The 13,664-nt window shown below is 45.6% G+C and overlaps 1 protein-coding gene across 1 annotated transcript in view; it reads left to right on the top strand.

The window, feature by feature from the left end:
* CIB4 (calcium and integrin binding family member 4) overlaps positions 1-13,302 on the top strand; it is a 43,082-nt gene extending 29,780 nt beyond the window's left edge. The window contains exons 4-7 of the mRNA XM_053383848.1: positions 9,250-9,391; positions 10,602-10,711; positions 11,977-12,065; positions 13,106-13,302. Coding sequence (XP_053239823.1) covers positions 9,250-9,391; positions 10,602-10,711; positions 11,977-12,065; positions 13,106-13,127 — 363 coding nt within the window. The 3' untranslated portion in view covers positions 13,128-13,302. The remainder of the gene's footprint in view (positions 1-9,249; positions 9,392-10,601; positions 10,712-11,976; positions 12,066-13,105) is intronic.
* Positions 13,303-13,664: the final 362 nt, after the last annotated feature.

Below are 13,664 nucleotides of genomic sequence, written 5' to 3'. Positions count from 1 at the left end.
GAGCACCGGAACCCCAGAGTCGGTCACGACTGGACCTAATGGTCAGGGGTCCCTTTACCTTTACCTTTACTCTCTATGGGAGTATATTGTATTTAATTATGGGGTATCAGAGTTTTTAGGGGGCTAACCAGGCTGGGATAGCTGGGATAGCAGGCTTGTTGGTTTTTGAATGTCTGATGTAGATTTTTTCAATTTCGTTGTTCTGTATGGGACAACGACAATAAAGATTATCGTATTGTCTCGTATTGTAAAAAAAACCAGATTGAAACACACAGCAGTATTCCAGATACCTGGGTAGGCCTATAGGAACAAAAATGTTTTCAGCAGACAGCAACAAGAGCTCAGGGAAGTTGCCTGCCTGGTATCAAGAGGCAGGGAGTTCCAAAGGGCAGGATCCGCCACATCAAATGATCAATTTCTTACAAATGCGAACCCGCTATTATGTGGCACCTGTAACAGTGCCTGTTCCGCAGACTGAAACGATCAGGTGGGCATATAAGGGGTAAATAGCATAAATCATGTTATTTCCTTTTTTAAAAAAAATAATTTTTATTAGTTTACAACAAAAACAAAAACACACAATAGTTTCACATCCAATTTTTCACAAATTATTTCTTTTCTGGACTTCCTTCAGCTTTTCCGTAAATCATCCATAGTCATTATTTAAATTACGCATTCCTTAGGTTTGTATTGTCATTATTTAAACCTTTCTTTTTCCATTCCCTTTAAACAATACTTCTCAAATTTCACAGTGCTTCTTTAAATCCCTCTAGCGTTATCTGTCCCTCACTTATACTTTTCAGATATTCCCCAAATTTCCCCCAGTCCTCGATGAACTTTTGGTCTCTTAAATATCTAATTTTCCCAGTCAATTTATCCAATTCAGCATAGTCATTCTCCATTCTTCCATTTCTGGGCCAGTAATACTCTTGCAGCTGTCACTGCATATTGAAAAAAATTACAGTCCTTTCTCTTTATCTCATTTCCTAATATTCCTAACAGAAAGGCCTCTGGTTTCTTTATAAATGTATATTTTAATATCTTCTTCAATTCATTATATATCATTTCCCAGAAACCTTTCACTTTCTTACATTCCCACCACGTGTGGTAAAAAGAGCCTTCTTTATCTTTACATTTCCAACACTTATTACATGTCTTATACATTTTCGCTAATTTTACCGGTGTTATGTACCATCTATAAAACATTTTCATAACATTTTCTTTTAATGTCATACATGCTGTAAATTTTAAATTTTCTTTCCATAATCTTTCCCAGTCTTCTAATTGTATGTTGTAACCAAAATCTCTGGCCCAATGTATCATTACCGATTTAACTTCCTCGTCCTTCAAATTCCATTCTAGCAACAACTTACACATTTTGGATAAAATTTTAAAATCATTATTTATTATTTCTATCTGAAATTTTGAATCCTTGTCTGCGTAACCATGTTCTTTAATGTCTTTCCTAAACATTTCATTTATTTGAAAATAATGCAACCAGTCATATACATGTTCTTTAACCTGTTCATATGGGTTTATTTTCCATTTTCCTCCTTCTTTAAATAACAATTGGCCATATGTGATCCAATTGCCTCTCATATTAATTTTCCTTACACTCATAACTTCTAATGGAGATAACCAGAGTGGTACTCTAGGTTCTAATAGGTTTTTATACCTATCCCAAACTTCAATCAAAGGACCTCGGAAGAGGTGGTTCTCAAAACCTTTATGGATTTTCTTCTTCTCACACCATAGGTACGCATGCCATCCAAATCTGTTATCAAACCCCTCTAGGTCTAACAATTCCTTATTTTCTAATTTTATCCATTCTTTCAACCAGCAAAGGCATGATGCCTCATAGTATAATTTCAAATCAGGCAGGGCAAAGCCTCCTCTTTCTCTCACATCTGTTAGTAACTTGAATTCTCGGCTTTTTGCCCTGCCAAATATATCTTGAAATCGCTCTTTGCCACTCTTTAAAAATCCTGTTCCCCTTAATTATGGGGATAGTCTGAAATAGAAATAACATCTTTGGAAGCACATTCATCTTAATTGTAGATATCCTGCCCCAAAAGGACAGTATCATTCTTCCCCACACCTCCAAGTCCTTTCTTATTCTATTCCATACTGGTTCATAGTTGTTCTTGAATAAGTCTATATTTTTAGAGGTTAACCATATTCCTAAACATTTCACCTTTTTAACCACCTCTATCTCTGTTTGCTGTTGCATTATTTCAATTGCACTTTGGTCCATGTTCTTCGCGATCATTTTCGTTTTCTTCTTTCGTTTTAATCTAAAACCTGCCACTCCTCCAAACTGTTCAATTTCCTCCAATACTTCTTTTGCTGTACTTGTTGGTTCTTCTATCGTTATTACCAAATCGTCTGCAAACGCTTTGATTTTATATTCATTTTGACCAATTGTCTCTCCTTTTATTTTTCTATTTTGTCTAATCGAGTTTAAAAGGACTTCTAGCACCGTTATAAATAATATGGCGAAAGTGGGCATCCCTGTCTTGTTCCTTTTGATATCTTTACTTCTTCTGTAACTACATTATTTATAATCAGTTTGGCTTTTTGTTCTGTATAAATTGCCTTTATTCCGTTAAAGAATTCTTTACCAACATCCATGTATTCTAAATTTTTCAACATAAAGTCCCATGCTATATTGTCAAAGGCCTTTTCTGCATCCACAAACATCATTGTGGCTTGTTTCTCATTCATGGCAGACAGATATTCCACAATATTGATTATATTCCTTATATTATCCTTCATCTGCCTGCCTGGAAGGAAACCCGCCTGATCCTTATGAATGATTTCTAGTAGTATGCTTTTCATTCTTTTCGCAAGGATCCCTGCAAATATTTTATAGTCTGTGTTTAGCAATGAAATCGGCCTATAATTTTTAACTTGAGTTCAGTCCGAATCCTGTTTTGGAATAAATGTAATATATGCTTCTTTCCATGTTTCCGGGATGTCTCTTTCCCTTAAAATGTTATTCATTACCTCTTTCAGTGGCATCATCAAAATAGATTTCATTTCTTTATAATAACTTGCAGTGAATCCATCTGGGCCTGGAGCCTTTCCCCTTTTTAAATCTTTTATTGCTTCTTTTATCTCCTCAATTTCTATTGGGGCAAAATCATGTTATTTCCTGCAGAGTTTTAGACATTCCCCTGCTATTGAAAATAATTGCATCATTAACTATGGAACTCGCTGCCACAGGAGGCAGGGGTGGCCTCCTACTTGGATGGCTTTAAAAGAGGATGAAATGAGTTCTTGGAGGTCCCAATTAGCATTTGTAAAAAAGCCTGAAGCTTTTCTGTTAGGGATTGTAGGAAAAGACCTGCCAGGGCAAGTAAAAAACATTTTTTTTGTATAAGACAATGGCGACAAGTGTCTTACTAGCACAAGGTTGGAAGAGTGAGGAAATCCCGGCTAAAGAATTGTGGCAAGAGAAACTGATGGACTAGGTGGAATTGACACACAAACTATGTGACAAGGACAACTGTGACTTTAAAGAAGAATGGGAACCTTTTACAGAGTACTTAAAGAAACAACAAAATAAACTGGACACCTTGGCAGGTTTTGAATAAGCATTCACAAACTTTTTATTAGTAATATACAGATAGAAAAACTGAGGATCTTTACAGTTTTAAACATGCAGAAAATAACATGTGCTGAGAAATCAGAGAAAGGAGCTGTGGGAGGGTGGGTTTTTCTTTTTTCCTTTTTTAGGGGGGAGGGAAAAATGGGGGCGAATGAGGATGATGTATTTTTGATAAATTGTTATGTTGAAATTCCTAATAATTTTTTTTAAAAAAAGAAACAACAAAGGCAAAAAAGAAAGATGAATTCTTGGAGGACAAGAGGACTCTTGATGGCTCCTAGCTGGGAGGTCTCTGTTCTGCCTCTGCAGTCAAGAGGCAGCAGTGCGTCTCAATCCCAGTTGTGGAAACCACAGATGGGGAGGGTTGCTCTGGTGCTCGATTTCCTGCTTCTCAGTTTCCCCACAGGAAGACAGCTGTCACCTGTGAGAACAGGATCCTGGCTTCACCCCGCAGCCCCTTCTTCTGCGCTTATGCTCAGCACCTGATGATGCACCTTGGCTAAATTGGTGGGTTGGGCTGAGTGGCTTTCCATTCTCTTCTGAGCCTCTGACGCTTTGCTCCCTCCCCAAAATAAACGCCTCTTTTTTTTTTTATGGCACAGCCATCCTTTCCAGTGAAAGTAATGCACGCACAACACACTGTCCACGACTCTTTTGAAAGCACTTATTTTCCTTTCAGGAGGAACAATGGAGATTTCTCTCTCTCTCTCTCCCTCTCTCTCTTTTGCTGCTCCTGACTGTTCTGGGCTACGAGATGGGATCTTTTTTAGAGAGGCTTGATTTCCAGACCTTTGATCCTCTCGGTCATCCTCCTCTGCACACCTTCCAGCTTGTCAACATCCTTCTTAAATTGTGGTGTCCAGAACTGGACACAGTATTTCAGATGTGGACTCACCAAGGCAGAACAGAGCAGGACTATGACTTCCTTTGGGACGTGGGTGGCGCTGTGGTCTAAACCACAGAGCCTAGGGCTTGCCAATCAGAAGGATGGTGGTTCGAATCCCCGCGATGGGGTGAGCTCCCGTCTTTCGGTCCCAGCTCCTGCCAAGCTAGCAGTTTGAAAGTACATCAAAGTGCAAGTAGATAAATAGGTACCGCTCCGGCAGGGCCAGATGAACTGCATCCAAGAGTATTAAAAGAACTGGCAGATGTGATCTCAGAACCACTGGCAGTCATCTTTGAGAATTCCTGGAGAACAGGCGAAGTCCCGGCAGACTGGAGGAGGGCAAATGTTGTCCCTATTTTCAAAAAGGGGAAAAGGGAGGACCCAAATAATTACCGCCCAGTCAGTCTGACATCAATACCAGGGAAGATTCTGGAGCAGATCATTAAGCAAACAGTCTGTGAGCACCTAGAAAGGAATGCTGTGATCACCAATAGTCAGCATGGATTTCTGAAAAATAAGTCATGTCAGACTAACCTGATCTCGTTTTTTGACAGAATTACAAGCCTGGTAGATGAAGGGAACGCAGTGGATGTAGCCTACCTTGATTTCAGCAAGGCATTTGACAAGGTGCCCCATGATATTCTTGTAAAGAAGCTGGTAAAATGCGGTCTTGACTATGCTACCACTCAGTGGATTTGTAACTGGCTGACTGACCGAACCCAAAGGGTGCTCATCAATGGTTCCTCTTCATCCTGGAGAAGAGTGACTAGTGGGGTGCCACAGGGTTCTGTCTTGGGCCCGGTCTTATTCAACATCTTTATCAACGACTTGGATGATGGACTCAAGGGCATCCTGATCAAATTTGCAGATGACACCAAACTGGGAGGGGTGGCTAACACCCCAGAGGACAGGATCACACTTCAAAACGACCTTGACAGATTGGAGAACTGGGCCAAAACAAACAAGATGAATTTTAACAGGGAGAAATGTAAAGTATTGCACTTGGGCAAAAAAAATGAGAGGCACAAATACAAGATGGGTGACACCTGGCTTGAGAGCAGTACATGTGAAAAGGATCTAGGAGTCTTGGTTGACCACAAACTTGACATGAGCCAACAGTGTGACGCGGCAGCTAAAAAAGCCAATGCAATTCTGGGCTGCATCAATAGGAGTATAGCATCTAGATCAAGGGAAGTAATGGTGCCACTGTATTCTGCTCTGGTCAGACCTCACCTGGAGTACTGTGTCCAGTTCTGGGCACCACAGTTCAAGAAGGACACTGACAAACTGGAACGTGTCCAGAGGAGGGCAACCAAAATGGTCAAAGGCCTGGAAACGATGCCTTATGAGGAACGGCTAAGGGAACTGGGCATGTTTAGCCTGGAGAAGAGGAGGTTAAGGGGTGATATGATAGCCATGTTCAAATATATAAAAGGATGTCACATAGAGGAGGGAGAAAGGTTGTTTTCTGCTGCTCCAGAGAAGCGGACACGGAGCAATGGATCCAAACTACAAGAAAGAAGATTCCACCTAAACATTAGGAAGAACTTCCTGACAGTAAGAGCTGTTCGACAGTGGAATTTGCTGCCAAGGAGTGTGGTGGAGTCTCCTTCTTTGGAGGTCTTTAAGCAGAGGCTTGACAACCATATGTCAGGAGTGCTCTGATGGTGTTTCCTGCTTGGCAGGGGGTTGGACTCGATGGCCCTTGTGGTCTCTTCCAACTCTATGATTCTATGATTCTATGATTCTAGGAAGGTAAACGGCGTTTCCGTGCGCTGCTGTGGTTCGCCAGAAGCGGCTTAGTCCTGCTGGCCACATGACCCAGAAAAACTGTCTGCAGACAAATGCCGGCTCCCTCGGCCAATAAAGCGAAATGAGTACCGCAACCCCAGAGTCGGCCACGACTGGACCTAATGGTCAGGGGTCCCTTTACCTTTACCTTTATGACTTCCTTTAATCTGGACCCTAGACTTCTGTTGCTGCAGCCTAGAATAGCATTTGCTTCTTCTTCTTTTGCTAATGTATCGCACTGTGGGCTCATGTTAAGGTTGTGGTCTGCTAAGACCAGGGGCATCACAAGAGAGTGTGGTCTGCCCCGGGTGTCATGCCTGGGGTGTGTGTGACAAAATCCCCCCCAGGCGGATCGGTGTGGCGCAGCTCAAAATTTGGCCGGGTGTGTGTGACAAAAGTTTTTTGCACCGGGTACCACCTGACTTTGCTACGCCTCTGGCTAAGACCCCTGGATCCTGTTCACATGTGCTGCTGTCAAGCCAGATACATGTGAAGAGGATATTGGGGTTGTTGCAGGAATTTATGTATAGGTTGGGGGGGTTCCATGCACATGCAGCCCACTACCAAAATCAGCATAATCAATTTTGTGACTTTTGTGATTTGTCCCCACAAAACACTTCATCACAGTTTCTTCCTATCTATTCAAAGGGCCTCTGCTGCATAATACCAAATGTAAGAATTCGCTGATAAATGTCTCTATGTACTGGCTCACTGGGGAAACTTCAGAAATTCATCTAGACATGTGAGCTCAGCTACTCAGCAGCCCCTCTGCCTGAGGGATAATCCCTGGCCTCCTGATACCTGAGTGCCAGACAGTAGCCATTCCAGAAAGAACAAACCCAGGTGAAGACAAAAGGGTGTGATGAACTTGGCTGGGAAACAGGGAAATGTAAATATCTCTTTTGTTCCACTTGATGGGTGTTTGGTGGAGGGCAAGGGGAACCATGGGGCAGGGTCCAGGATGCTCAGATTCCTGCCACCAGACCTCCCCTTTCATGATGTATGAGTGATGTAGTTTTTTGGGGGTGTAACATGGGGATTAGCAGCTAATAAAAGTTTGGGGGCTTTTTTGTTCGGGGCTTCCATCTTGCTTCGTCTTGCAGTGAGTTGGAGTCATGTCGCGACAGTCTCAATAAGGACCAAGCCTTACTGGCTGCTGTTTTGCTCCAATTTTCCTGGCTGGTGTCCTTGCTTTTTTGTCCAAGGGAGCCCTCGGATTTCTCCATTAACAGGGTCTATGAGGTCCACAGGTTCCATTATGAAATCTGGGAGTTTCAGTCCCAAACTCCTGTGTGAAAGGACACATCTCTGGGCGCTGGGGGGAGCACCCACAGACATGCTCTTGCCCTATAGCAAGCATCTGGGGCAGCCGAAGGAGGGGGCAGCGGTGGTGGAAGTTGGTGGGGCTGAGGTGGGTTGCAGACCCCCTCACTCTGCTCCCAGCACCAGGCAAGGGTTATCGTCGGACTCTTCTGCGGCTTAAAGGAATTATCCTTTAAGAGCCATTTATTCGCCTTTCCGATCTTAAATGCATCAATCGAGCGCTGGTTTCAAAAGGGCATTTCATAGACTGCGAGTGATAAGTCTGCATTTGGAGATTATCATATTACCCAGAGTGGAAATTTAATCTCCTTTGGACAAAAGGAAGCAGGGAGAAGAAGCTCCCTACTGCCTCCCGGTGGTAGAAGAGGGGTACTGCTTCGGATGGGGGAGGGGAAGTCAGAGGCCTTCGTTCAGTTAATCAATTAACTAATTAATAAAGACGCTGCTTCAGATTTCAACAGGGATCTGTTAGCAGCTTGCAAATCCCAACAAGACAAAACCCCGCATGAGAAATACAAGTTCCACATTCAAAATAAAAAAAATTACAACCATTATTGATTGATAATCTGCTTGCTTTAGCTCTCTTGACAGAGCACGAGACTCACTTTTAGAACAAATATGTATTTATTATCTAAGCCCCGATATCGTCAATTCTTTCAATAACCCGTTGCTTATATTTCAAATCTGGCCTGTGACTTCATGTATGAATAATAGTTTGATAGGTAGTGGGATGTGGGTGGTGCTGTGGTCTAAACCACTGAGCCTCTTGGGCTCGCTGATCCGAAGGTCGGGGGTTCGAATCCCTGTGATGTTGGTGAGCTCCCGTTGTTTGGTCCCAGATCCTGCCAACCTAGCAGTTCAAAAGCACACCAGTGCAAGTAGATAAATAGGTACCACTTTGGCAGGAAGGTAAACGGCATTTCCGTGTGCTCTGGTTTCCATCACGGTGTCCCGTTGCACCTGAAGTGGTTTAGTCCTGCTGGCCACATAACCCAGAAAGCTGTCTGTGGACAAATGCTAGCTCCTTCAGTCTGAAGTGAGATGAGTCCCACAACCCCATAGTCGCCTTTGACTGGACTTAACCATCCAGGCGTCCTTTACCTTTACCTTTTAATTTTGTGGTCTAAACCACTGAGCCTCTTGGGCTTGCTGATCAGAAGGTCGGCGGTTTGAATCTGCATGACGGAGTGAGCTCCCGTTGCTCGGTCCCTGCTCCTGCCAACCTAGCAGTTTGAAAGCACGCCAGTGTGAGTAGATAAATAGGTACCACTCTGGTGGGAAGGTAAACGGCGTTTCCATGCGCTCTGGTTTCTGTCACGGTGTCCTGTTGCTCCAGAAGTGGTTTAGTCCTGCTGGCCACATGACCCTGAAAGCTGTCTGTGGACAAATGCCAGCTCGCCTTTGACTGGACTTAACCGTCCAGGGGTCCTTCACCTTTTACCTAGTCCATCAACGGTCACCATTCTTCCTTAAACAATTCATCACAATGTCCTCTTCATTTAACAGCCAGTTCCTCCATTTCTGCATAGTTGAGGTCTGAACCTCTCAATGAGGACCACTGCCTCCTTCACCAGCTGCTCCCTTGCCCCTGGGATGCTAGTTTCAGTTTGGGCCAATCCCTCTTCATCCATCCACACAGGTGAATCCCTTCCGGGACCGGATCTGCAAGGTCTTCTCCACCGATGGCTACTTCACCTTTGAGGACATCCTTGGGATGGCGTCCGTCTTCAGCGACCGGGCGTGCCAGAGCATTAAGATGGAGTATGCTTTTCTGATATACGGTAGGGTGTCCCCCCCCCCCCGAATTCTCCTTGTGGCAGCTGGGGTCCGAGAAATGTGGTCATCGCCTTGTGGGTGGGGTCAGGGCCGGATCTAGTTTTGATGAGGCCCTAAGCTACTGAAGGCAATGGGGCCTTTTATACGTCCAGCTGTCCTTGGTAGCCACCAACTTGGCCATCACTCTATGGGTCTCCTTCATGGAGGAGGGTGGCTACTAGCTGGATAGCTATTAGGGCTGGGTGAAATATCGATAGATCATCCAAAACTGAAGTCCATGTTGTGCAATCAGTTTCATGATCTTTGACTTGGCAATATATCAAAAATCATGGTGTATGTTAGGGCTGGGTGATATATTGTCCCAAGCTGGGTTGAAGTCCATATTGTGATATTGGTTTCCTAATTGTCGACCTGGAAAATCAAGATTTGTGTATGTGCAAAAATTACAATGCGGGGAAAACTGTGAAGCCCGCCCATGCCTCTACCTGCCTCCACCCTTATGTCAGACATCGCAATGTATCAGTACATTGCAATGTTTAGCTGGTGATTGTGGAGGTAACGCTCCGCTTTGCGAAGGCAAACCTCCACCAGACATGCAACAGTATGTCAAGGAGAGTTACACCTGCTTTCCCTGACCTTCTTGGCTAGAAAACAATTTGTTTGTTAGACATAATGCTTGGGGGAACATCTGAGGGAAACACCTGCTGAGATGTGTATTTGCTAATGCTGGAAATGTGCTTAGATGGAAATACGTTAAGTTCAGGGTGGTTTCACTACTGTTTCCAATTGTTGACTTCTGCTAATAAAAGGAGCCTCCGCAGAGCTAGTCGGCAGCTTGCTTGGAGTGTGCTTGCTAGCGTGCTTCTGCACAGCTCACCTGCATTCAACCTCCCATCATCTCCATGATTCCTACAGGTGATACATCACAATGTTGAAAACCAGGTATTGCCCTGCCCTAATGGGCACCTGTTTTGCCCGCACGGCCAGAGGTAGCCATGCTTCTGAATCCCAGTTGCTGGAAACCACAGGAGGGGAGATGGTTGGCTTTGGGTGCAAATCCTGCTTGTGGGTTTCCCATAACGGGCATCTGGTCGGCCACTGTGAGAACAGGATGCTGGACTAGGTGGGCCATTGGCCTGATCCAGCAGCCTCTTCTGATATTCCTACGTTGTGACCCATTCCACCCACACATTTTGCAACGCTTCCCTTGACCAGATTTCAACGACGACGGCTTTGTTGACAAAGAAGACCTCCAGAACGTCATCCGCAGATCGATCAACAGGAACCACCTCAGCGAGGAAGAGATCGCGTCTCTGGCCAATCACGTGCGTCTCGCCCCACTTCCCAGCATGCCCTTCCTTTTACGAGATCTCCAGAGACCTTAAGACAAGACGTTGGCCATGCTGGGATGTCCTGCAATGGCCAAAGCAGGCCAAGGGTGGATGGAGGACACCAATTCCTAGTGTGGTGCCAGAGCAAAGCTTGTTTCAACCTTCCTCAACCTGGTACCCTCCAGATGTTTGGCACCACAACTCCCATCAGCCTGAGTCAGCTGGGCTCCCTGTCTCCCCCCCACCAGCGCCAGCCAACATTGCACCCAACACCACGGCCCCAGGGGCTGTTGGGAGTTGTAGTCCATTTGTGACCAAGAAGATGCAGGTGGTCCTTAAGTTGCTGATTAAGAAGATGGAGGTGCAGTACAAGATGAAGGAGGCCAACTGGGAGAACTTTAGGTGTGGTCCTCGGCGCATGATTTCCATGTGCTTTGAGGGCAGTGTTGGGAGGGATGTTCCAACCTCAAGACTGTGAGGCTATATACCGTATTTTTTGCTCTGTAGGACGCACTTTTCCCCCTCCAAAAATGAAGGGGAAATGTGTGTGCGTCTTATGGAGCGAATGCAGGCTCCTTGGCTTCAGCAATAGCAACGCAAAGCCTCTGAAGCGCAGAAGGAGAGCTCCCCCCGCGCTCCGGAGGCTTCACGTTGCTTTCGCTGAAGCCACCTGAAGCCCCCGGAGTGCAGGGAACTCCCCGCTGCGCTCCGGGGGCTTCAGGCAGCTATCCGCTGCGCTCTGAAGGCTTGCGGATAGCTGCCTGAAGCCTGGAGAGTGAGAGGCGTTGGTGCACACCGATCCCTCTTGCTCTCCAGGCTTCGCTTCGCTGGAGAGGCGCGGCACAGTTTTCCCTCTCTGCACAGCGCCCCTTCAGCGAAGCGGGAGGAGAAATGGAAGGGCCTCCGTTTCTCTTCCCACTTCGCTGAAGGGACGCTGAGCAGAGAGGGGGAGATTATTTTCCCCCTGTTCTCCCCCTCCTATGATCCGGTGCGTCCTATAGAGCGAAAAATGCGGTATATTCTCCTATGAACTCACCCAGGCTCTGAGACCTTACATTTTTTAAAAAATTGGAGGGCACCAGGTTGGGGACAGCTGGCTTGCTCCATCCGTTGGCTAGCAAAGAGGAGACGCTGATCTCATGTTCAGAGCCAGATGGTTTGGGGTGTAGGTCTCTCACACAGGGCATATCCATTGGTCGGGATACCTGTGTCAGGAAGGGGCGAGTGGTCTTCAAGGCAGACATTTCCGTTCCATGCAGGTTCTGGAGGAGGCCGACTTGGATAACGACAAGATGCTCTCCCTGGTGGAGTTCGAACATGCCATGACCAAGTCTCCAGACTTCCTACAGTAAGAGCCCTGTCAAAAACTCACCCGAGCCATCCAACCCTCGTCCCCATGGGCCCAGCTCCGAAATCCCCCTCCCGTACCTTAGTCCCCACCCCAAACTTTTAAAAACTGAGTAGGGCAAGCTTTCCATGACAGTCACCCTTTCAGCTTGAGGGTGGCGGTGACAATTTCCAGGGGACAGAGCTATTACGCTCATCCCCACTATTCCACTATTTCCATCTCCGCCAAGCTAAGCAGTTGGCTCCTTACCTCTCTCGCCCTGACCTAGCCACTGTGATCCACGCGACGGTCACCTCCAGACTGGATTATTGTAACTCGCTCTACGTGGGGCTGCCCTTGAGACTGACCCAGAAACTCCAGCGGGTGCAGAATGCTGCAGCGAGACTCCTTACGGGGTCTTCGCTGCGAGATCACATTCACCCGGTGCTATACCAGCTGCACTGTCTCCCGGTGGAGTACAGGATCAGGTTTAAGGTGCTGGTTTTAACCTTTAAAGCCCTATACGGCCTAGGACCCTCATACCTACAGGACCGCCTCTCCTGGTATGCCCCACAGAGGAACTTACGGTTTTCAAATAAAAACATCTTGAAGGTCCCAGGCCACAGAGAGGTTAGGCTGGCCTCGACTAGAACTAGGGCTTCTTCGGCTGTGGCTCCGATCTGGTGGAACGCTCTGTCACAAGAGACTAGGGCCCTGCGGGACTTGACATCTTTCCGCAGGGCCTGCAAGACAGAGCTGTTCCACCAGGCCTTTGGCCAGGGCACAGCCTGACTCCCTCCCTCGGCAATCTTCGCGGAGCTCTGGCCCAATGGTGGCCAGTGGCTTGAATTTAATTAATTTTATAATGAATGATTTTAGAGTGTTGTTTGTGTTGTACTTTTGTACTGTTTTATTGTTGTTAGCCGCCCTGAGCCCAGCTTCGGCTGGGGAGGGCAGGATATAAATAAAATTTATTATTATTATTATTATTATTATTATTATTATTATTATTATTATTCCTTGCCTGTTATAAGGATTTATTGCGCACCCTTCCCCCACAGCTCTTTTAGGCTCTACTTCTGAGAAAGGGGCAGCAAGATGGCGGCACACGATATCCAGACGTCACACAAGCCAAGACGCATAAAAGCAACTCTTCCAGAGGGACGCTTCCATCATGGATATTTTTGTAGGGAAGGAACCCAGGCAGCAGACCTGTCTGTATATTTTGCAGGAGAATAAAATTTGATTGTTGAGGAAAGGCAAAGAGCATGGACTTTCTGTGGGAATGTTCAGGGATGCAGGAGAGGATATATTGTCTGATAATAGCCTTTCCAACTTGTGTTAACAAGTTCACAATTTAGCAGAGTAACATCCCCCTTTTTAAACTCGCAGCGGATGCGTTTGCTCAGGCTCGCTAAAGCCTCTATAACAACTGTTCTGGTATTTCCCCCTTATTCCTTTATAAAAGATAAGACACGACACAGTCTTCTATAAAAGTATAAAGAGTTTATTTGCATTCTGTTTACAATCGGATCCCAGAAGACAGACTTAGCTTAGAAAAGTAACATACACTTGGAAACTATCTCATAAGGAGACAGTCCCTTTGTCCTCTCTTGGCTG

The sequence above is a fragment of the Podarcis raffonei genome, chromosome 3, assembly GCF_027172205.1.
Source record: "Podarcis raffonei isolate rPodRaf1 chromosome 3, rPodRaf1.pri, whole genome shotgun sequence".
NCBI lineage: Eukaryota > Metazoa > Chordata > Lepidosauria > Squamata > Lacertidae > Podarcis > Podarcis raffonei.
Note: the sequence above shows the minus strand (reverse complement) of the source record. Positions and strands in the feature narration are given on the sequence as shown.